The sequence below is a fragment of the Dendropsophus ebraccatus genome, chromosome 7 (genome assembly GCF_027789765.1).
Source record: "Dendropsophus ebraccatus isolate aDenEbr1 chromosome 7, aDenEbr1.pat, whole genome shotgun sequence".
NCBI lineage: Eukaryota > Metazoa > Chordata > Amphibia > Anura > Hylidae > Dendropsophus > Dendropsophus ebraccatus.
Window position 1 is genome coordinate 27018413 of NC_091460.1, and position 25543 is coordinate 27043955.

The 25543-nt window shown below is 40.2% G+C and overlaps 1 protein-coding gene across 14 annotated transcripts in view; it reads right to left on the reverse strand.

The window, feature by feature from the left end:
* CTNNA2 (catenin alpha 2) overlaps positions 1 to 25543 on the reverse strand; it is a 1387623-nt gene that overhangs the window by 90192 nt on the left and 1271888 nt on the right. For all 14 annotated transcript variants that reach the window (XM_069977183.1, XM_069977185.1, XM_069977181.1 and 11 more), the window contains 2 exons: positions 23006 to 23187; positions 18648 to 18753 (listed from right to left, as the gene is read on the reverse strand). In XM_069977183.1, coding sequence (XP_069833284.1) covers positions 18648 to 18753; positions 23006 to 23187 — 288 coding nt within the window. The remainder of the gene's footprint in view (positions 1 to 18647; positions 18754 to 23005; positions 23188 to 25543) is intronic.

Here is a 25543-nt window from a genome sequence, read left to right on the forward strand (position 1 = left end):
CTTGTCCCGTATATTACGGAAGCAATGGACAGGGGTGCCCTGTAATGGACTGTTTACCAACAAGCTTCCAACATAGCCTATATGTTCACACAACGTCAAAAATAGATTTAGGCTATGTTCACACAACGACAAAAATAAAGAAAAGGTGTCTGATTTTAATATTTTAACTGACTGCAATGGCAATGCATTGAAGTCAATGGGAAGACGGACGTCAAATGCAAACTGTGCATTGAATAACAGATGTTTTTGCCGCAAACGTCAAAATAATGAACATGATCATTATTTTTGGATGTCTTTTGCAAACAGCGGACGTTTTTTATTAGTTGTTCACACACAGTTTTTCTTTTGTCACCGTTCTTTCTCCGTTTTTACTATTAAATTCAATGGACTTTTTAATTAAGCCACAACCAAAGGGCAATTAGTAACCCAAACTAGTATAATGTACCAACAGCCGTCGCTGCATTTAAGGGGATGCCAGACAGCTAAAAAACGCCTGTTATTTTAGACTTAAAATAACGGACGTAATTTTAAACGGAGCTGAAAAAACGTTCTGTGAACATAGCCAAAAGGCGGCCGATTTAGAAATTTAAAATAACGTCCGTTATTGATGCGATTTAACTGACTGCAATGGCAATGCATTAAAGTCAATGGGAAGACGGACGTCCAATGCACACAATGTATTGAATAACGGGCGTTTTTACCGCGGACGTCAAAATAATGAACATGATCATTATTTTCGGACGTCTTTTGCAAACAATGGACGTTTTTTATTAGTTGTTCACACACAGTTTTTCTTTTATCACCGTTCTTTCTGTTTTTACTATTAAATTCAATAGACTTTTCAATTAAGCCGCACCCAAAGGGCAATTAGTAACTAGAATAACGTACAAACGCCAGTCATTGCACTAAGGGGAGGCCAGACAGCTAAATGACGTCCGTTATTTTAGACTCAAAATGACGGACATCATTTTAAACGGAGCTGATAAAACGTTGTGTGATTGTTGAGAACATAAAGTATGAGAAACTTTACATTTCTGCCTCCATTTTCTGGCGCCCCCTACTGGTTCAGCATAAGTAGTTCATCACATAGTCATATCCAATGATTCACGATATAATTTTTTTTTATGGTTATATATTATGTCCCATTCCAAGAATATTGAATATGAAACTTTGTGATTTAAGCTCCTTGAAATGTGCAGGATGTGGTTTAATGGAAGGTTTTACTTGTGTTATTTACTACTATTGCAGCCATAAGCAAATCGTACGGCATCATAGTAAACCTATAATATTTCATCATAGGAATAAATAATCTTCGTTAACAAGTTATACGATTGGGTTCAGGGGTTAAACGTAAGCCGTCCCACGGATACCGTCTCCTTTCGCTCTGTAGGAATATTATTTATAGAGTCAAATGGAAAGATGATTGATGGCTCGCCTCGGACGTCAGGAGCGCAGGAGTCGGGATTTATTACTTGTTTTTAGGAGAGGCTACTAAAAAAGCCTTTAGAGGAAGAGCAAATGAAAGACATGATATGTTATAGGAAACACGGAATTAATGCAAATTCTTTCTGAATGCTAATGGAGCCGGAATGAATGGGAGTCCTTCCACAAAGCCTTCAATAAATTCAATAGATGTTTCCATTAAATCAATTGTTATTGGCTAAGAGGGGCTGGGGGCATTTTCCTCTGTAGATCGGTGCCGGGTGGGAGGGGGGGATGTCAATATGTCACTTTAATATACAGCAAGGTAGTAAAGTTAGAGGTTATTTACTTGTTATTGAAAGAGTTAATCCATGTAAAACATTGAGTAACTTTGTAAGTACTGTACATTACTTCTGCATTGATCCAAGTTATATTTATATCCTATATTATATTCCAGAGCAACACTGGCTATACTGCTCATGGAGTTACTACATTAAATTATTCCATAGTGATCCTGAGTTACATCCTGCATTATACTCCAGAGCTGCACTCACTATTCTGCTGGTGGGGGGGTCACTGTGTACTTACATTACATTACTTATCCTGTACTGATCCTGAGTTACATCCCGTATTATACCCCAGAGCTGCCCTCACTATTCTGCTGGGGGGGGGGGGGGGGGTCACTGTGTACATACATTACATTACTTATCCTTTACTGATCCTGAGTTACATCCTGTATTATACTCCAGAGCTGCCCTCACTATTCTGCTGGTGGGGTCACTGTATACATACATTACATTACTTATCCTGTACTGATCCTGAGTTACATCTTGTATTATACTCCAGAACTGCCCTCACTATTCTGCTGGGGGGGGGGGGGGTCACTGTGTACATACATTACATTACTTATCCTGTACTGATCCTGAGTTACATCCCGTATTATACCCCAGAGCTGCCCTCACTATTCTGCTGGGGGGGGGGGGGGGGTCACTGTGTACATACATTACATTACTTATCCTGTACTGATCCTGAGTTACATCCTGTATTATACTCCAGAGCTGCACTCACTATTCTGCTGGTGGGGTCACTGTGTACATACATTACATTACTGATCCTGTACTGAACCTGAGTTACATCCCGTATTATACTCCAGAGTTGCACTCACTATTCTGCTGGTGGAGTCACTATGTACATACATTACATTACTGATCCTGTACTGATCCTGAGTTACATCCTGTATTATACTCCAGAGCTACAGTCACTATTCTGCTGGTGGGGTCACTGTGTACATACATTACATTACTTATCCTGTACTGATCCTGAGTTACATCCTGTATTATACTCCAGAGCTGCACTCACTATTCTGCTGGTGAGGTCACTGTGTACATACATTACATTACTGATCCTGGACTGATCCTGAGTTACATCCTGTATTATACTCCAGAGCTGCACTCACTATTCTGTACATACAAGACAGATGAAATAGTGACACTGACAGCTCTTGTGTACGACCACAAATCAGACTATATGGAACCTCAGGTTATTGGGGATCACTGGGGGGCAAACACAGAAGTGATCGTGTCCTTTGTGCTGTATAAGTTATGATAATGTAGCAGAATAATCCCCCATCCCATCCCGGCTACATCTGTAGCTTCAGAAAACCTTTCAACGTCTTATCAAATCCATCTCCTATTTCCTCTAAGTTTCTCCATTTCTCAGCATTACACATCCCTTGTGTTGCCACCAGCGTCGGAAACCTTAATAAATTCCGAACATGCTAGATCTGATAGAGATGCCGCAAAGGCCTCTGGGTATCTGTACACATCCTTACAAGAAGAGTTTGGCCAAGAACAGAGCTGATTTGGAGAAGCGTTTTGTGTTTTCTGAAATGATATCTCTAGGGGATGGAGAAATGATTCCGAGTGTAGAGTATATGTATTGTTAATCCCATGCAGCATCTTCTATATGCACTATCTATATTGTATCCTCCTCCGAACGCGGCAAAACGAATCCAGTGATTGCCGGTAATGTCTACATCAGTATTCAATCCCCAAATGTTGCATTACAAGCACAGATGAGCGTCGCTTCCACATCTATTACTTCCTGCAGGAAAGCAATACGTGGGGCCATGTTGGGCATAAAATGAGCTCTCTTCTCATACAGGGTCCATTAATGTCGCTTATTTATAATATATTGTACTTGTATTTGTAAGGTTACAGGTTGTCTGATACGCCCCGAGCAGCAGAACATAGATTTCTGTTATTGGTAGGGATTAAAAAAAACAATCCTAAAAAGGTAAAAGAAAATATTTAATGTGAAAAAAAAAAAAAAAAATGATAAACATAAAAAAATAAGTAAATAAAAATATTCAACAATATTGTCATTTGCTTTAAAAGTTGTTGTTTTTTAAAAATTTCTTTCAAATCAACTGGTTTCAAAAGTTATAGAGATTTGTGATTTATTTCTCTTGAAAAATCTCAAGTCTTCCAATACTTATCAGCTGCTGTATGTCCTGCAGGAAGTGGTGTATTCTCTCCAGTCTGACACAGTGCTCTCTGCTGCCACCTCTGTCCATGTCAGGAACTGTCCAGAGCAGTAATAACATCCTATAGAAAACCTCTCCTGCGCTGGACAGTCCCTGACATGGACAGAGGTGGCAGCAGATAGCTCCGTGTAAGACTGGAAAGAATATACCATTTCATGCAGGGCGTACAGCAGCTGATAAGTACTAGAAAGGTTTTAAATGAAAGTAATTTACAAAACTTGGCAGCTTTGCGTATTGTATTATACCAGCCTGGATGAGTGATGTATGCTTTTATAGCACTCCGTGTGGTCAGACATGGTATTGCACATAGCAGTTACATCACACAATGTATACCAACAATTGCAATCACTTCTCTATCCTCACAGATCAGTATGAAGCAATGATTTTATCTTTATTCTGCTTTATTACTTAGCTTTGTAATGCACTCCTTTTAGTGTACAATAAACACATTTATAGCTGTTTGTGTTATTTGGCTCTATTTATTTGCTGCAATGGTTTTCATTGGAAAATGTAATAGGAAGGTTCTGAGAAAAACATCCCTGCCATGTGTTTACATTATATGAGTGGTTATTGAATACACGCTGATATTCTTTAGACGTATAGAAATCATACTGGATTACAAATTGGGACAATATACGACAAGTCATGTCAGCAATTCTCACATCTACTGTGAGAAATGGAAACAGGAAAACTGATGTTCGGGAGAATGAATTAAAGTGACTCAAAAACTAGGACATCTGCTCGCTAGTGTTGTTATTGTTACGGTATAGAAATTATACATTGTAAGTTTGATCTGTATGGTGTAACACAAAAGTGAGTGGCTGTAGGGGTACAGGCTGCATGGCACAATCTGGCATCAGTTTAGAGGGGTTGACATTCGGGCGGCTGATGCTGCACAGCACAATACTGGAGGTAAGGGTGCTGGGATAGGCAGGGGTGTGAAAGCGGTTTCCTTATAGTCACAAATACTTGGGGGTGGGGACTTGGCTTACAATCCTTAATCATCAGGGGTAGGGACTTGGCTTATAATCCCAAATTCTCAGAGGTGGGGACTTGTATTACAATCCCAAATTCTCAGGACTGGGGACTTGGCTCACAATCCCAAATCCTCAGGGGTGGGGACTTGGCTCACAATCCCAAATCCTCAGGGGTGGGGACTTGGCTTACAATCCCAAATTCTCAGAGGTGGGGACTTGTATTACAATCCCAAATTCTCAGGACTGGGGACTTGGCTCAAAATCCCAAATCCTCAGGGGTGGGGACTTGGCTCACAATCCCAAATCCTCAGGGGTGGGGACTTGGCTTACAATCCCAAATCCTCAGAGTGGGAACTTGGCTTGCATTCACAAATCCTCAGGGGTGGGGACTTAACTTACATTCACAAATCCTCAGGGGTGGGGACTTGGCTTACAATCCCAAATCCTCAGAGTGGGAACTTGGCTTGCATTCACAAATCCTCAGGGGTGGGGACTTAACTTACATTCACAAATCCTCAGGGGTGGGGACTTGGCTTACATTCACAAATCCTCAGGGGTGGGAACTTGGCTTGCATTCCCAAATCCTCAGGGGTGGGGACTTGGTTTACAATCCCAAATCCTCAGGGGTGGGGACTTGGCTTACAATACCTAATCCTCAGGGGTGGGGACTTGGCTTGCATTTACAAATCCTTGGGGGTGGGGACCTGGCTTACAGAGTCACAAATCCTCAGGGGTGGGGACTGGGCTTGCAGGAACAGATCCTTAGGGGTTGGGACTTTGCTTACAATCCCAAATCCTCAGGGGTTGGGACTTGGGTTTCAGTCACAAATTATTGGGGGTGAGAACCTGGTATACAGTCACGAATCATTTAGGGAGGTGGCTTTGCCTAGGGGGTGGGATGTAGGATAGGGAAGAGACCATGCAGTGTACAGCACAAACTATTCCTTATAAGCAGCAACTATGGCTACAAATCTAAAGCCTCATCACAGGCAATTACTTATAGTTTTACTGGTTACTTTTCAGACCTATCACAATATTTCTGAATGTTGGCTCTTGTAATGACCCCAGTACAGATTGTACTGGAGAAGAAATGTGTTTGGGAAGATGATGATCTGTGACCTATGACGCCAAAAAAGAAAAACAGGGGTATGCGATATAAAGGAGCACTCCAGAGAAAAAGATAATACCAAAATGTTTATTAGAAATACCTAGAAAATTAACGTATACAGACACAAGGTAGGCAGAGGAACAAAGATATCCCTACACATTAAAAACAATTAAAATTCCCAAAGGAAAATCACACATGGAGGGACCCACACGGTATAGGGGACCCCCAGGGTAAAACCACGGTCCTAGAGTAAAGCTCAACTAGCCCTCATATATGAAGCACAATACATATACAACCTAGTGAAGGAGAAATTATCACAAAAAATATATATAAATGAGTGTATGTAACTGTGTGTGTATCAAAAATGAATGGTGATTAATGGATATAGTAAACACTGATGAGTGTCAAAAAAAAAGAAAATGAAAACCATCAAAAAACATCACCAAATGAAGAGGGAGAGGAGCGATCTGTGGCTACCCATGATGCCCCTACGCGTTACGTTCCACCTGAACTTCGTACCCTGATGAAGTTCCGGTGGAACGTAACGCGTAGGGGCATCATGGGTAGCCACGGATCGCTCCTCTCCCTCTTCATTTGGTGATGTTTTTTGATGGTTTTCTTTTTCTTTTTTTTTACCCTCTTCAGTGTTCACTATATCCATTAATCCCCATTCATTTTTGATACACACACAGTTACATACACTCATTTATATATATTTTTTGTGATAATTTCTCCTTCACTAGGTTGTATATGTATTGTGCTTCATATGTGAGGGCTAGTTGAGCTTTACTCTAGGACCGTGGTTTTACCCTGGGGGTCCCCTATACCGTGTGGGTCCCTCCATGTGTGTTTTTCCTTTGGGAATTTTAATTGTTTTTAATGTGTAGGGATATCTTTGTTCCTCTGCCTACCTTGTGTCTGTATACGTTAATTTTCTAGGTATTTCTAATAAACATTTTGGTATTATCTTTTTCTCTGGAGTGCTCCTTTATATCGCATACCCCTGTTTTTCTTTTTTGGCGTTGTGTATCTTTATAGGTATGTGAGGTAGCACCCGGGCTTTTTTCATATTTGGGTGGTGCATGCCCCAATTTTGGTTATAGATCTGTGACCTACGGTATCCGAGAGAAACAGCAACCTCATTGTGGTGAAGGTTAACTAAATGGGACAGAATGGCCAGAAGTGGAGATGGTATTGCTTTGGGATTATATTGTACAGGAACCAACAATGTTATTTGTTTTTTGTATACCATCCTACGAGTGCTTGATCCTCCTCAATGATTCTGGAACTGCACTGTTCTTGTGTATACTTATCATGATCAATGCGATCAATTGTTCAATGCACACATGTAGCAGAATATGTTTGCCATAAGTAAAGTGTGCATGAGCATCTTGTAGTGAATTTCAGCTTATGTATGTGTATTTATATATCAGTCGTGAGGGTCTGTGCTTGGGTATGCATGTATGCACTCAGTAAGTTTTTGTTGTCATTATGGTTATGCCTATGTAATGTGTAGGACTCGTCAAGTTCAATATTTTTAAAAATGCATTAATTTTTCTAACTTGTCTCGTTCTCCTGATATACCTACAGAGGAATAATGGACACAGGTCCTTTGTTCTACTAATCAGCTGTAGTTGTACTATTGGGGGTCCCAGCAGATGGTCAGTGACCACATTAGAAATGCCTATTGGTCCTAAAGTTCCCTTAAATTGAGTTTGATAGAATGAGAGTGTTCCATTTTCCACCATGTTCCATCTCCGGTGTCTGTGCCCATAACGCAGATGTTTGAGAAGTATTCGCCGTTGCTTTTGTCATTTTTCAGCCTTCAACTTTTGATGGTTTAACAAGTAGAAAATGATGTTCAGGCAAAATGTGACAAGTGGTTTATTGATCTATCAAAGTAATATTGGGATTGCTTCTGACTTCCAACACAACTGAAAATTGTTTTTTGACAAATGCCAATGTTTTATTTATACACGGTCTTTGCTTTGTGTTCCGATGTCTACGGTTACAGTAATTCCATAGTCTTACTATATTCCTAGATTCTCGACTAGACATGAGCCAAGTTTCACAGATGTTTTATGGTTTCTCCAAAAGACATGTCAAAAGTTTTGATCATTTGGGGGCCTCACTGCTGAGACCCTCACCAGTCAAGGATGAACGTGAAGCAGAGATTTATTTTCCCCACAGTCAATGATCTCCATCCAGCAACCCCATGGACATAATGGAGCCATCTAGATGGAGATTGCTGCAAGCCCAGGAATGAGATACCGAAAGCTTCTTCTGATCTGTTTCAGCAGTGACACCAAAACCGCTTAAAACCATTCATATGTCCTTGTGTTATATATTAGAAGTTTGTTTTTTGAATGATGGTGCCAAACCTCGCTAGTCCAAGTCGAAAAGGAAGCACACAGGTGAGCTCTGCTCTCCACAGTCTTTATCTGGTGACTGACATAGACTTACATTATGAGTAGCGTTGAGCAAACTTGATAAACTGTTCGTCATTTGACTCCTGGCGGTTGGACAAGTCGGATGCGGTCCTAGGAAGTCCTGGGAAACATGGATAGATGGAAGTTTTTTTGGCAGCCCCAGGGCGCCATCCAACTTTTCCAGTTGCTGGGAGTTAAATGCAGAGCGCTCAGGTTCTGTAGAACATTGCCAAACCCAAACTGTTCATTAACCCCTTGCCTCTGCAGACTGTTTTGGCCTTAATGACCAGGGCCTATTTTTCAAATCTGACCTGTCTCTCTTTATGTAGTGATAACTCTGCGTTGCTTTAACTATTGCGGTTATTCTGAGATTGTTTTTTCGTAAAAACATACTCCTCTTTATTTTAGTGATATACTTTGGTTGATACACTCAGTAGTTTTTTGTAAAAAACACAACTTTGCGCAAAAATTTGAAAAATGTATGTTTCTATATATTCAAAACTCTCTTTTCATAAGAAAGATAGTCATGCCACATGAACTAATTACTACTGCAACATCTACAACATGTCTGCTTTATGGTGACGTCATTTGGTGAACGTCCTTTTACTTGTTAGGATGTTAGAGGGCTTCGAAATTTTGCAGCGATTTTTCACATTTTCAGGAAAATTTCTAATTCTGATTTCATTAGGGACCAGTTCAGTTCTGAAGTGGATTTGTGGGGCCTGTATGGTAGTTACCCCCATAAATCTCTCTACTATAAAAACGGCACCCCTCAAAGTATTCAAAGTAACATTTCATAAGTGTATTAACCTTTTAGATGTTTCGCAGAAATTTAAGCAAGTTGGAGGGGAAATGTAACATTTTCATTCTTTTGGCAGATATTCAATTTAAATCATTGTTTTCCTCTTACACAGCAAATACTAACTGAGAAATACCACTCACTAATTATTCCCCATATTCCAATGTTTCTAGAAATCCCCCATGTGTGGCCGCAGTGCGTCACCTGACTCAACCACAGGACGCAGACATGACAGAGACCTGGGGAATTTTGGGGTTCTTTTTTATTTCAGTTTTTTTTTAGCCATTATACCATGTCACAGAGGCCTTGCGGTGCCAAAATATTTGTGTAAGATGAGTAGACATTTCCATCGGTACCATTCTGGGGGACATGTGATACCCTGATCATTTTTTAATTATTTTTTTATGAGGTGGTATGAATAAAAAACACAATTTAGCAGCTGTTTTTCATCATTTTTTTTTGTACGCCCTTTACTATAAGTCACATATGACATGTTATCGTTATTCATCAGGTCGGCACGATTACAGTGATATCCATGTTATATAGCTTTGTTATAGTTTATGGCATTTATACTATAAATACTGTTTGTGTCTTGCATATTGTAAGAGCAGTAATATTTTAATTTTCTCACCAATGGAGTTATGTGAAGGATTTTTATTTTTGCGGCATGAGCTGACGTTTTTAGTGGTATACCTTTTGGGTACATGTGACTTTTTAATAGGTTTTTCCTTAATTTTTTTAGGGGACAAATTGTCATTTTTGTTAGTTTTTTATTTATTTTTTTTATATCGTTAATCAGGTGGAATAATTAATGTAACGGGTTAATAGACGGGGTCATTACAGATGCGGCAATACTAAATATGTGTATCTTATTTATAGGGGATCATTTATAAAGGGGGGATGGGGAATGTGTGTATTTATTATTTATATATATATATATATATATATATATATTGTATTTATTTAATTTATTTATTGTAATTAATTATTTCTTTAATTATGTATGTATGTGTTTAGTGTTTGTTTGTTTTTTTACTTTCACTTTTTCACATATATAATGCATTACAGCACATGATCAGTGCGGTAATGCATTATAAATTGAATGATCTGTCAGTGTTACACTGACAGATCATTCAAATGATCAGGTCCCTGCCTCAGTGCAGGGGCCTGATCATTAGAAATCATAGCAGCACAGACGCACTGGAAAGCGTCTGGGTTGCTATGGATACCCTCCGGGGGGGGGGGGAGAGTGCAGAGGGAGCCGGAGGAGGGGGGGGGCACGGGGAGGGGGCGGCCACACGGGGGGGCTCTACAGTAGAGAAGGGGAGCCTGGGGGAGCACAGCAGCATGTGCCGCAGCCTCCCCCCAGGCACCCGATCGGCAGGAGGGACCGGCTGAGGATGGGGAAACACGGGGAGGGGGCGGCCACGCCGGGGAGCGCGGGGAGGGGGCGGCCACACGGGGGGGGGGGGGGGGGCTCGACAGAAGAGAAGGGGAGCCTGGGGGGAGCGCAGCAGCATGTGCCGCAGCCTCCTCCCAGGCACCCGATCGGCAGGGGGAGCATATCTCCCCATAGACGCTGCGGTCGCACAGACCGCGGCATCTATGGGGTTAACTGCTGGGGGGGAGCGCAGCTCCTCTCTGGGCAGTGGCAGCAGGGGGAGGCTGTGTGACACAGCCTCCTCCTGCTGCTCGATCTCAACTAGGGACAGAGGGGGGAGGCAGGGAAAGCATGACGTCCAGGGACGTCATGATGCGTTCTGGCACTGCTTTTCATGACGTCTCTGGACGTCATATTGGGGGAAGGGGTTAAAGGGGTTATCCAGTTCTACAAAAACATGGCCACCTTCTTTCAGAGACAGCACTACTCTTGTCCACAGTTTGGGTGGGGTTTTTCAACTTAGTTCCACTGAAGTGAACGGAGCTTTATTACAAACCACACCTGAGACAAGAGTGGTGTTGTCTCTAGAAGATAGTAGCCATGTTTTTGTAATGCTGGACAACCCCTTTAAATTCACTCAACGCTACTTGAAAGTCTATGTATAGAAGATAAGAAGCTGATATGGGAATACCCAAAAGTGCTGTACTATCTACTACATTATTAACCCCTAAACAGCACATATAGCACTGATTAATGTGTCATGTCTGCCATGTCCTTGTCCCAAATCAGATCCTAGTAAAAGTTAGTTCTCTTAGCAATCTTGAACTGTTTTCATGCTTTATCTGTCTTCGGCACAGGCCTGTTAATATTTGGAGAAGGGGAGGCGTAAACATCAGTAGAGTGCTCCTCATATTAAGCTTTTATAGAAAAGCTCTAGCCTGCCATTAGGCGAGGCGCTGACTAAAGTGGACCAATTTAAGAATTTAATCAGCATGCGTAATCCACTGTCATAGAGAAATATTCTTTATGTCTCCGTATGTGGTATCCTAAAAAGGTTTTTAGTGTCGATTTTAGATCAGAACTTAAAATGGAGCTGAGTACCAGGCTTTTAAAAACCACTTACATTACCCTAACGCACAGTGAACCTTACACCCTCTTAAGCATCATCAAGAATCGAAGAGTAAGCAAATTTTACGAGCTTAACAACCCATTTCCCTCTCTTTTTTTTTTCTCTTTCTTAAACATGCGTTTGAGCCATGAATGCACCGATAGACCCTACCGCAAAGTAAATTCTTGGCAATTACCATTTCACTTGGTATTAAAGCGGGAGGGTGGCCGGCTACATTACCCAACAGATGTTAAGTGACATTAAAGTTAATGTGTTCAGCCCGAATCTTCTGTCTGCAAAATTCCATGAGACGCCAGCCAAGCACATGGCATTAAGAAGGCGCTACAGTAAGGAAATAGCAAATGCATACATTAAACTAGATAGAGGTACACAGCAGTAGTTATGGGAATAAAGACATCAACGATTTTGGGTTCCTATGGTAATTTTACTGTAAAAATGGGAAACTTTGGAGGCAGCCAAAAAGGAACATAAAGCTTCAAGATTTTCGAGGTGGACCAGAATCTATTATGAAGTCAGGTGCGGAATAAGGACATATCACAAAGAGGTCACCCACCACCACCACCATGTGTTATTTACTTAAAATCTTAGAATAAAAATGAACAGAGTTCCGAAAACTCCTGTGTTGTCTTCCCGGGGCCTAAGTACGATCCTTCCTTCCTAATCAGCTTACACTGTCTGCATGTTTATATGGAGTCCTTAATGTAAGTGTCAATTAACACTTATAAGATTTGATTTCTCCGCACTCACAGAACCAAAGAAGCTTTATCAGTGGGGTTGCGCTGACTCATAACAAGTACAGTATTCAGCCACCTGCCTGGATAATGTTCCAAACATCTTGTTGCTATTCACTAACTCTTACCTTCTGCTTCGTGCATTAAATGATAAGATTTTTTTTGTTGTTGCTTTGTTTACTAAATCGCACAAATGATCAAGTAAAATCAAAAGCTAACATTTATAATGTGTTAAAGTGACAATTAATATTTCCGTATGCCAATGGAAAACAAATCTAATCGTTCTATTTTACCAATTACATGCTGTTTATTTTATTTTTTTAATTTATATTTATGTTTGTTTTTTTCATTAACATTCAAACATTCCAAAACAAATAGAATTGTTTAATGTCATTAGCTAACAGTTTATGTTTAATTACTCAAATAAATACAGACAGGAGGTCATTCATTAATGGTTTCGCCTGAAAATTAGTATACAAAGAGGGACATTTACTAAGGAGTCTAATGAGTGCAACTATTCTAATAGGGATTGGTGTGTATTATGTTCCAATATCTTGTGACTGATTTATTAACATGTAGCACTGCCATAGTTAATGTATCTAAGTAAAAAATCGCAAAAGTGCAAAAATTGCGCAAGCTTTTTCACCTGGTACTGACCAGACGTAAGCCTGCCTCGGTTTGTGCGACTTTTTAAAAAGTTGCAAATGATAAATTGGGCGCTAACTTAAATTAAGCGAACTTTTGAGTGAATACTCAAAACATGCAGATTGAAAAAAAAAGTTGCATCTAAAAATTTTTAGCCTGTCAAATACTGGTTCATAAATAGAACTCAGACCAAAACTGGGCAAAAAAAAAAACAATTATTCACCTAAAAATAGGCGCAAAGCCTTTGATAAGTTTCCCCCAAAGTCTTAATTTATTACAATGCTCTAAAATTTAGCAAAAATAAATAAATAAATTAATTAAAAAAAAGAAAAAAAACTAGGGCTGCAACCTACTTGTTTTCAAATCAAAGGCTGAACGATCAGGCTCGAGTAGCGCTCAGCACTAATAGTCAAGTATTAAAATCAAGCACAATATTATTTGAACTCTCAGTGGAGATAAATATTTACTTTGTGCAGAACAAAGAAAGAAATATTAGTTTTGGTAAAAATATTTGAATTATCTTTATTTTTTTACATTTTTCATTTTTGTTGTTTATCTTTCAGACTTGTTTCAGCTTTGTTTCTTTGTTGTTTTTTTTTACACTTAGGCTATGTTCACACAACGTCAAACATATTAAAAAGGCGTCCGATTTTCATATTTAAAATAACTTGCGTTTTTGCTGAGATTTAACTGACTGCAATGCAATGCATTAAAGTCAATGGGAAGACTGACGTCCAATGCGCACAGCGTATTGAATAACGGACGTTTTTGCCGCGGGCGTCAAAATAATGAACATGATCATTATTTTTGGGCGTCTTTTGCAAACAGTGGACTTTTTTATTTGTAGTTCACACACAGTTTTCCTTTTGTCACTGTTCTGTCTCCGTTTTTACTACTAAACTCAATGGACTTTTCAGTTAAACTAGTATAATGTACAAACACCCGTCAGTACACTAAGGGGAGGTCAGGCTGCTAAATAACGGCCGTTATTATAGACTTAAAATGACGGACGTCATTTTAAACGGAGATGAAAAGACGTTGTGTGAACATAGCTTTACCCTTCAACATATTTAGCTGATTTTTTTTTTTAATTAATTAATTGTTTTAGTAGTATCTACTTCTTTTGCTATCTATTTATTTATTTATTTATTTATATTTGTTTGTTGTAATTTAGGTTTACTCCTCAAGCATCAGATCAAAGACAAGCCAAATTATTAGGTGCAATAAATACTAGATACTCAGATTTGTCACGTTTCTATTGTTTTTCTTTATAGTATTTATTTTGTTGTTTGATTATTATTTATTTAGTTGTGTTTTAGCCAGACCCCTTTTTTGTTATTCCTATCAGGAAGTCGATGTAGGCATTTATTTACCTTTATTTGTGACATCTTTTCTATTGTTTATTCACAGGCTGTGTATTTTCCCCAAAATCCTTCAGTTTAACCTCAGCTTTTTATGATGAAATGATATGATATCCATGTTTTCAGATCTTTTGATGCTCAGGTTACTTATTACTTTTATACAGTCAACTTGAACCAACATTTTCTATTGTTCCAGATCAAAACACATTGATCAGTACGGGATAGTTGGTGCTGCAGTAGTTTTCTTTAATGTGAGTAAAGCCAGCTATAAAGCCTGTATACCTCTGCTGATGTAATATACAGTGAGCGTTTCTCATCTGTTCATCTGTGTCTAGGAAATGATCCTTTCAAATCTTTGTTGTTGGCTGGAAAATATCAGACAATCCCGAACATTAAAAATATATAAAACATAATATTATATTTTTTCCTACTTGCCTAAAATGTGCCGGGCTCTACAATTGTTTAGTCTTTTGGGGAGCTTTACTGTGATTTTGCTTATAAAATGTTCTATGGGCTGATGAGACACAAGGAAACGTTTAGAACAAATGCACAATGCTGTTTGGGGGAGGAAAAGAACCAAAACCAACCCCTCATCCAGCTGTGGAGCATAGCCGAGGGAGCATTATGGTTTGGGGTTACCCAAACACCCTGTAATCATTAAGAAAAAAAAGACTCCAAAGGGGAATGAAAACATTTTACAGTACAATATATGGGCATCTGTCCATGACCTCAAGCTGAATACAGCAGGGGATGCAATAAGACTATCACCTAAAGCACACAAGTAACTCAACTAAAGAAGGATTTATGTTTTGGGGGCATAACTCCTGTCACATTGATATAATGGAGGAGACGAGAGTTCACCCTCAACCTCTTTGACTGTATATTTATGGTTTATTTGATCATTTAGAAGAAGATGGAGGAGGGGTGATATTACAGTATCCTCCCAGCAGAGAGACGGTACTGGCTCTAGCTGTCTATGCAATGCTGTGCTGAAACATAATATTGGAAATTCAAGACAACTGTTGATTACAAGTAGACAGGATTTATGGAGCCCCATAGCAAAAACTGTATGGGGTTCCATGAATCTGGTGGGTGGCGTGCCATCCTTGAAGCCCATACTACGTTCCAGTGCTCTGACTGGTGCCCGGCACACAAGTGATGTCACTCTTGTGGCAGAGAGGCAAAGAAAATACAGGAACGCTGCACGGGCTAGGTGAGTATGGGCTTCATTGATGGCATGCCTCGGACTGTACCCCCCTGTGCTGCGGTGATCAAGGGGGTTGTTGTCACCTTCCGGGGTGGTGGTGGTGCTGCGATTGGGAGTGGGCTCTCTGAAAGTGGCGTACCATGATGGCAGACCACACAGCTGCTACGGGGCCTAGGACCCATTACTGTCTGGGCCCTGTAGCAGCTGCGTGGTCTGCCATCATGGTAGCTACCCCACTTTGTGTGTGTGTGTATAGTGTCGTAGTCATTCAGGTTGGGTTCAGTAATGGGAAAATATATTTTTGGTGGACAACGTTTTTCATCCTACCTTGTGGAAGTTTACTCAATGAACTCAATTATAGACATGTATATGTATACCCGATATAGCAGAAATGCAGTTCAAAATATATTATATATTTAATCCTTGTCTATTGCTTGAAAAAAAATTACTTATCTTATGGAAATGAACTAAGGTTCTCTATAGCTTGATTCAGGTATTTTCGTGAATGGGTCATGAAGGGGTTGAAACTAGAGATGAGCGAACCAGGTTCGGGTTCGAGTCGATCCGAACCCGAACGTTCGGCATTTGATTAGCAGGGGCTGCTGAACTTGGATAAAGCTCTAAGGTTGTCTGGAAAACATGGATACAGCCAATGACTATATCCATGTTTTCCACATAGCCTTAAGGCTTTATCCAAGTTCAGCAGCCGGTAATAACTGATTCATTTGTTTTCTTTTTTGTTTTGTTTTGTTTTGTTTTGTGACTTCTAAAGTAAAAAAAAGTAGATAGCGATAATTTGATATAGTCAGCAAATAGGTGGAACACATTAAAGTCAATAAATCTGAGACAGACAAAGACAGTGAAGGTGCATGGAAGCTACAAGCCTGGAGCCAGCTCAATATCCCACTGAGTATCTCCTGTGAAATGCTTAGAACGGAACAAAGAATAGAGACTTTTCCTTTCCTTTATAGGGGAAGTTATAAAGTCTAGGGTTATTGATTCTTTTTCTTTTAAGAGATTTTATTAATAGGAGAAACAATTGTCCCTGTAGATTGTGTAAAAATTATTTCAATTACTTAAAGGGAATCTGTCACTATGTTTATGGTGCCTTAAATGAGGGCAGCATAAGCTAATGACAGAAATGCTGAACAGATCGGTGTATAACTTCATTCAGTTCAGCCGTTCTTCTAATATGCAGGAGAATAGGATTCTTGCCAACCTTCTCCCCCCGCCCTCCAGCTCCTGATTGACAATTGCTGACTATACACAGAATAGATAGATAACTGCCAATCAGCAGCTGGTGGGCAAAGTTTTCTGCTTCTCATGAATATCCAGGACTACTGGGCTCATGCACATAATGGAGAGGACTACTTATTGTCCATGTTATTCAGGAGGAGATCTCTGGATCAGCTGTACAGAACAATGTAAGTGATACATCATTCTGTTCAGCTTCTCTGTCACTAGTTTATGCTACCCTGAGATAGCACAGCCTAAACCTACTGACAGAGTTTTTTTAAGAGCAGAAAATAAATGCTTCTTTTATGTTTTTCTCTTTTATCAGAAAGGAAACGAAAACTAAACAGAAGAGCAGAATCAAGAAGTTCTGCAGGGGGAACCTGATCTTTCTAGACCAATCTTTATAACCCTTAATGCATCTTGAGCCCATGTAACATGCAAACATTTCTTCCATAACACGAGAAGACAAGTCATTGCCAACCAGAAGATGAGCACAGGGAATGCTCCCTGAGAAAAGGTCTGTAAATTAGATGTCCTACACTGACAGCATCAAACACAGAGGGTGTGGGGTGTCAATGGTGAGTTGAATGGAGGGTATTGCTACTCTGTTTTCTATTGTTGTTACCTAACATTTTTCCTTCTGTGTTTTTCACCCAAGAAGGGGTACTCCGCTCAAATAAAAATTCTTATATCTTGCTAATAATAATAATAATAATTAATGAGACTTACATTTCCTTCCATACTAGTTATTATCTATTCAGTCTCCTTTCCCCAGTTCTGAGCTGCTGCTTTCTACTGAATAAAAAAAAAAAAAAAAAAAAACCTGCGTCTGAGTCCATCTCTGCTCTCAACCCCCTCCTCCCCTTCCTTTCAAGATGGCTAATGTAAACAAGCCCCTATCTGTAACTTTGTAGCAACTTTGTAATCCTAGGAGGAATAATCCCAATGCACAATGGATTCATAAGCAACTTAACCAGGATTTAAAGGGGTATTCCAAGATAAAACTAACTTGCCCCCTATCCACAGGATAGAGCACAAGTAAGAGGAGCCGCAAGGGGGGGGGAGTCCTCCTTAACAACCCCTCCCCCCCCCCCCCCCCCGTGATCTCCATACCACTCCATGGCTCATTTGTTTTGAATAAAGCAGCAAGTATGGCAGGAACTGTCCAGAGCAGTAGCAAATCCCCACACAAAATGAAGTGTCTCCCACTCTGGCAGCAGTTAACATTGTAATTAAAAGAAAACAACACTTCCTACAGGACATACGACAGCAGATAAGTATGGGAAGACATTAGATTTTAAAATAGAAGTAAACTACAAATCTATATAACTTTTTGAAACCAGTTGATTTAAAAGAAAATTTTTTCGCTGGACAACCCGCTTAACTGGGGACACAATTCCCTGCAGAGTAAGAAGCTGGGTCCGCTGATAAACAGAGTACAACAAGGAAGACCATTTTGCTCAAAATAAGTACTGGGGCCATTCATTTACTTAATAAGCTTGTGGTCCCAGAAGTCGGACCTCCAATGATCGTAACATGATGGCGTATCCTAGTGTCATAAAATAGGAAGACATCTCTAATTAGAATTGAGTTACACCAATGGCCAAGACCATCATTTACGACCATACTCTAACTTCATTATTAAAAGTTTTCTTGACCCTTCTCGAAGAGTCCTACCTGATCAGCAACGGCACGTGCCAGCTTGTCCATCCTGGAGCCGGCTTCTGCGATCTTCTTGGCTGCGTTGATCACATCAGATGTGTTCTTTAGTGGACCTTTCCCTCTACAAAAGAAAACAGTGTAATTGCAATTCAATTAAATGACTAAAATAACTACCCGGACTGAACTACCTTGGTCATTGATTTTTTTATTTTTTTTTTACCCTTCTTACCATTAAATAAATGGCTTGTAATTTACTATGTGTTCACCTTCCAAAGCCAAGCTGTATAACGGAAGGCGTGTGCCAACTTCCGCTCTTATCTAAAGCTCCTCGCCAGCAATTCAGTTTGATGGCTTCTTCCAGCTCATGAATTATATTTAATAGAACAGTATGTACATTTTTAAGTGCTCATTAATAAGACAGCCCAGCAGGAATATAAGGTTTCGGATGGATATTTCTGGGCTTAAAAATTGATGCTTAGGTTCCTGGGTCCAAAGTATGTGTTGTCAGATCCATCAATGGTGGCAGTCAGCAGTGACCCAGCAAGACATGCATCATATGTGTCACCTTACAAATGCTACATCGTACTAAACTTCCCTAACTCCAGGGGGGAGGGTGTTCTGCTGCTCCAAATAGGATGACAATTGGATAACCGTTAACCCAGATGATGAGTTCACCATTTATGCTGATGACTAGTGCTGTAGTAGTAGTATTTGCATGAACCGAGACTTTCACAGAAGCATAAGTTATGAGTAGAGATGAGCAAAGCAGCCGGAAATTTGTTTTGCGAGCTTTGCAAATTTGGGGTCAAATTTGTTTATATTAGGAAATCAAAACGTAACGAATTTAAATAAAACAGCCAAACTATAGTAGCTACAATACTGGGACTATTACAGAAGGGCAAATTTGTTAAAGCATGTTCTTGTAAAAGTGTCAAAAATTGGAAAATCACAATTAAAAAAAGATATGAATCAGCCAGTCAGTCATCCAATCTAATGAAACCCAACTTGTATAACACATTAAGAGTGGAGTGCCAGCACTGATTATGTAAGTGCACGCTTAATTCACTGATCCCAGTGACTTGGTATAACTCAAAAAGAGTTTAAAGGAGTTTACAGTGCCTAGTGAGTGAATACTATGGACTGTGTCCATATTGGTCCCGGTGAATTCCTATAGGCACCCAGTAACTCGGTAAACTGGACACTTGGTTGGCAGCTACAACAATCACCTAAAATCAGCCCTCCTATCCTCTCCTCTCTGTCCCTATATCACTCTGTTAGTCTCTCCCTGCTCTACTGTAACTGCCTGCTGCCATCCTGCTCTCTCCTCCACACACAACCGACTGGCCACCTCCATTAACAAACCGCCTTATATAGAGGGGGAGGGGGAGGTGCTGACATCCCCCACGATCAACCCTCCTATCCTATCCTTTCCTCTCTGTCCCTATATCACTCTGTTAGTCTCTCCCTGCTCTGCTGTAACTGCCTGCTGCATCCTGCTCTCTCCTCCACACACAGCCAACTGGCAGCCTCCGTTACCGACATCATAGAGGGGCCTGCAACTGACTGGACGGGAGCTAGGGATTTTTGTTAATCTCTTTTTCTCTTTAGATTTGCAGAATGAAGCAAATTGATGGCCTGGTTCACAGTGAATTTTGATTGACCGGATTCGCTTGGCTCATCTCTAGTTATGAGCAAATATTTAAAACAGGGTGGCCTCCTCGCTTACCAGATCTTATCCTGTATGACTTCTGGTTATGGGGTTTCATGAAGGACCAAGTCATCTAATAAAGATCTGCATCAGTCCAATCTAAATGAGGGCAGGTTTGTATGTTGTAACAGTGACAGTGGTGGAAAACATTGATTTGCAAATGGACAGCATTGTTAAAGATGTTTATTGTCTGATTCAAACAAATATAGTGTCACCTTTTGGTGACTTTTTGTACATTTTTTTTTTTTAAATAAATGGTGAGTGCATCATCTGAATTGCTTCTTATCCAATTTTCATCTCATTTGGAGCAGCAGAACACCTACAAATAACTAATTGTAAGTATGGGCAGTAATTCCTGATGACAATGCTAAATAATTAATATATTTTAAAAAATCAATTTACAAGCCTCCCCCCAACAATCTCAGCTCTGCTACATTTATGTTAATTTTTTCTTCAAAATATAGAGAGAGCAGGTTATTCCGGAAATATTATTTGTTTTGTTTGCTCTTTGCGGCACAGAGCGTTCCCACTTCATGAAACCACTTCTACCAATTATGGAGGGAAAAGAAGCGATCAACATTTCTACCAGGTCAATGGAACCTAATAATGGTGCACCTCTCTTTGGAAAATGTGTGGAGAGTACTTCTGGTGGACATACTTAGCTTGTTAATGTGCATTTCTTTTTGTAATATGACTTTTCCGTAGTTCACTGTAGATATTATATGGTACATCTACTTCTGAAGAGGGTCTACTTTTATATGGAACAACAACATATTTGTCCATACAAGACAGCCATCATGACTGATAAACAGCTTTATTGACAGTTTTAAAGGTTATCTGGGTACAGCTTACGGTATACCTATTTGTTCTTTACTCACCCTGTCATAAACAGCAAAGACCTGTACTAGAATGAAATGTGTTGGGTATACATTATATTATACATGGTTATTAGGAGGGATGAGTTAATGATCCATCTAAATGAAGTGAATCGCTTCACTTAATCGGCAAGCGGCTTATCAGCCTGTTTCCTTTCAATGCTGTTCCACTTCCTGCCGCTCCACCCCAGGTGTTGGGAAAAACTGGATCAAGTCCTTGGAAACTTCTCCCAGTTTCCGAGTACTGGATCCAACTTTTCCCAAGACCTGGAGTGGAGCGGCAGTGAGCGAAACAGAGTTTAAGGCTATGTTCACACTGTACAAATCCGTACGCAGTTCTTACGCCGCCGTACACGTGCGGCTGAAACTACGGGTGTGCGAAAAATCGACATGCGGCCGGATGCGTACGCACTGCGAACATACGCCCGTAGTACAGTTATGCTTACTTAGCTTGTTTCGAAGCAATCTGAAGCAGGTCATTTACTTGGAGCCCAATAAAACACAGAACCTTTTGGATCAAAAAATCAAGTTCAATTTGGCTGAAATAAGTACTTTGTCCGGGACCGCATGGAAATCCACGGCCGTGAGTTCAAACTTTTCCGTCCTCAAACAATGGTCTTGTTAATTTTTCCCGGCGGCGTATACAATGCGATCGTAAGTTCATACGTAGTGTGAACTGTGCGGCCGTATATGGTATACTTTCAAGCGAATGCATCAACCTCAAAAGTACGTGCGAATATTCGCGGTTCGCACTACGCACTTAAATATACATAGTGTGAACATAGCCCCCATGTAGCGATTCACTTTGTTTAGATAGCTCATTCACTCATCTCTAGTTATTCGAGATGAGTGAACCTGATGAAAGTCGGGTTTGTCTATGGCTGTATACATATTTTGAATCTCCCTCCCTCAACAGGCAGAGGAACTCAAAATAGTGACACCCAGTGGTCAATGTTAAAACTTAGAATTTCGCACAGGAGAAAAAAAAAAAATCATTCATACACTATCAGTATATGTTCACACTGAGGAATCCGCAAGGAGAAGTTCTGGCGGATTCCGTCGCTCACTCCCACTCACGGCCACGCGCATCTCCACCCCTGCCATAGACTCCATTCTATGGTCGGGTGGATTCTGCCATCCATCCAAAGAATGAACCTGTTTGTTCTTTGGATGGACGGCGGAATCTATCTGATCATAGAATGGAGTCTATTGCATGGGTGGAGATGTGTGCAGCCGTGAGCGGCGGAATCCGCGAGAACTTCTCCACGTAGATTCCTTAGTGTGAACATACTCTCATGCTTGCCTAATCCTACTGAGAGGGTTTTCTGGACTTGAATGATTACCTATCCACAATGAAGACCCTTTATTGCTGAGTGATGTGCTGCCGATACCCATTGATGCCATTGATCCATTATCCAGAAAAATCCCTTTAAATTTGGCAGCTATGGACAACTTTGATCTTATGTGTATATCCATCTTTATACCAGTTACAATGCTTGACTTAACCCATTGACTCTTGAGTCTATGGCTGACTATGATCTAAGGGTTATAAGAAAATTCTTAACTTCAGTGATAGATAACCACTACCTTTTAGCATTTTTTGTATTGACCACTTCCTTATCATGATTCATAGCCTAATACTGTACACACCTAGCACATACCATCATATCATAGACGTGTTACCTTGTTGACCTCTCTTCTTTTTGTTCACTTAGTTTTCCCAACATTGGTAATCAAACCGCTTAGGTCTCGCTAACTGTAGGCATTGTAAGCGCCTTCTTTCATCTTACCTGGTAAAATCAGTCATTTCCATCATGATCATGCACATCTGTTTGGCCAACACAATGATGTCATTTCCGCTGTCATCCCATTTGGCAACTTCGGCATCCAGTTTGCTTTTCTCTTGATGGAAGATCTCTACCTGTTCTGCAATTTTGGCCTTCTCTTCTTGAGGGAGCTGGGCCATGATCGCCTATAGGATCAGAAGAAGGAGTGTTTAAGAATGTAAATGGCTGCTATTGTTATTAAAATAAAAAAAATTGCAAGACCAGGTCAGAGTAGGCTAAAAACACAATTAAAAAATCCATTAAATTTTTCTTTGTGTCGGTTCCAATTTTTGGTTTTGACTGAAGATATAGACAACATACTGATCCAAAAGTAAACCCAGACTAATGTGTATGGGGGTGTCCCAAATTTCTCCAATGCAAATCAGTTGGACTACAACACATATCATATCATAACATATACAAACTCTATCCGTTTCTTTTCAGAGGAGATACAGTGAGCTGCTGCAAGAGGTTTTAGGGCTAGTTCACACAGTAAATGCATGTGTGTTTTCTCATTCACTAGCTGATCACTAGGCCATTCACAAGAGCCAATAATCGGCAACGGTCAGCCAAAGTCCTTAAGGGGTCATTTACACGTCCGTAGAATTCCGTCCGTATATGAATGGTGTTGTGCGGACTGGACCTAGGAGCTTCAAGAATCAGGATTAATTATGAGGTCGAAGCTCTGATACTGCTTGAAAGTTTGCGCTAGTATACTGACACAACAGCGCAAACTTTTAGGCTACATTCACACAACGTATATTTTGAATTAATCACGGCTGTTGTTACGATTTGCAACATCGGCCACAATTAATTCAAAATATGCATTGCGCTGAAATCAATGGAATCCCAGCATAGTATACACTCCGGCTGGCATCCCTAGCGGCCGCAAGAAAAACTGACATGTGGGTTTTGTGCGGCAGCTATTCATTGAATAGCATCCGCACAGAACTGTCAGTTCACAAAATGGAAAGTGTGGCTCCGGCCGCACGCTCCATTGTGTGCGATGGTGAATTGGGATGCAGGCAAACATGGATGCGCCTGCATTCCAAACCAACATAAATGAAGTTCATCGCCTGGGATGATCTTCACTGACACCAGCCGTTCTGTGTGAACCCAGCCTCAAACTGTTTAGAAGCTCCCTACATCATAATTTATCATAATGCTCGAAGCTCCCAGGTGCAGTCCGCAGAACACCGTCCATGTACGGACGGAATTCTACGGACTTGTGAACGACCCCTTACTCCCCCACTGAGCCGACAATAAATGTGTACGTGTGGGGGGGGGGGGGGGTATCTGTTGGCCAAATGAGCATCAGCCAATGGCTAATAAAGTACAAGACCAGGCAAGAGAGGTAAGAAGAGAGAAGGAATACAATGACGAAGAGGAAAAAAAGAGAAAGTATGATACAAGAGCAAAAAGAAAGCGCTCCCTTGTTTCAGCTTACAGCTTTATACGGCTGTCACACCAGAACAGCGGCTCATTGCTGAGCAATCAGAGAACAATCATTTCACTTTGATGGAATTATTCTTCATTATAAGGAAAACATTTTAACAAATATGATTATAATAAAACAAGGCTTTGTATTGAACCACAGGAAGCAGTGTTATCTTACTGTACTGATTTCTATCACAACTAATGTGTGGGCAAATGGTATTCAACTATTCATACAGTATAACGGCACAGACACCCGGTGTAATGAGCTGGTGTCATAACACAGAATGAAAGGTTTCAGATACAAGAAGCTACAGGTGTCCACATACTTTCAATAGCTGCTAATAAAGCTTTGTTATGTTGAAAGTCATCTCTCCCATTCCCCACATACAAAAGAAAAGTCGGCTTGGCCAAACGTTCATATGCTTTCAATGGAGAGAGAAGGGGTAAGCCATTGCAAGATTCAAAGTTTTTGCCTCTGCTATCTGATATACTTATGGAACACAATAATGGGCAGCTTATCTGTCTGAGAACAAAAGGGTAGGGCACTTGAAAATGCACAAATAACAATAAACATCAACAATAAAGATTACAATGTAATTAATAGTTGATAAAAATTTGTTCTCTATAAGATGAGAATAGACCTCAGTTATTTTCTCCGACGTGCTTTTGACCTTAGAAACACTATTGCTCCATCTAACTATTCCTCATAACCATATCAGCTGTTTTAATTTTTTTTTTTTTTTTACAATCATTTAGGAAAAATGACGAGAGCACAAGAAAAAATTACATCCTGTTGTTGGGTGTAACCAATATTATTAATTTTTTCCTTCCTTATATCTTAAAATGTAAATTTGCCCTCCTCGATCTTTCTAAGTAAATGAGCTCTTTCTGATGTACAGTGTGCCCAAACCAATCAAATGTCTCCTTTAAGCTCCTCCCTCTCCCCTATCACAGCATACAGTCTCACATTCACTAATAAATTAACTAAATATACTAAAACATTCCCTCTGAACTCTTATCTTCTTTTCACAGTGTCCTGAGGTACTCTAAATTATTTTTAGAGGC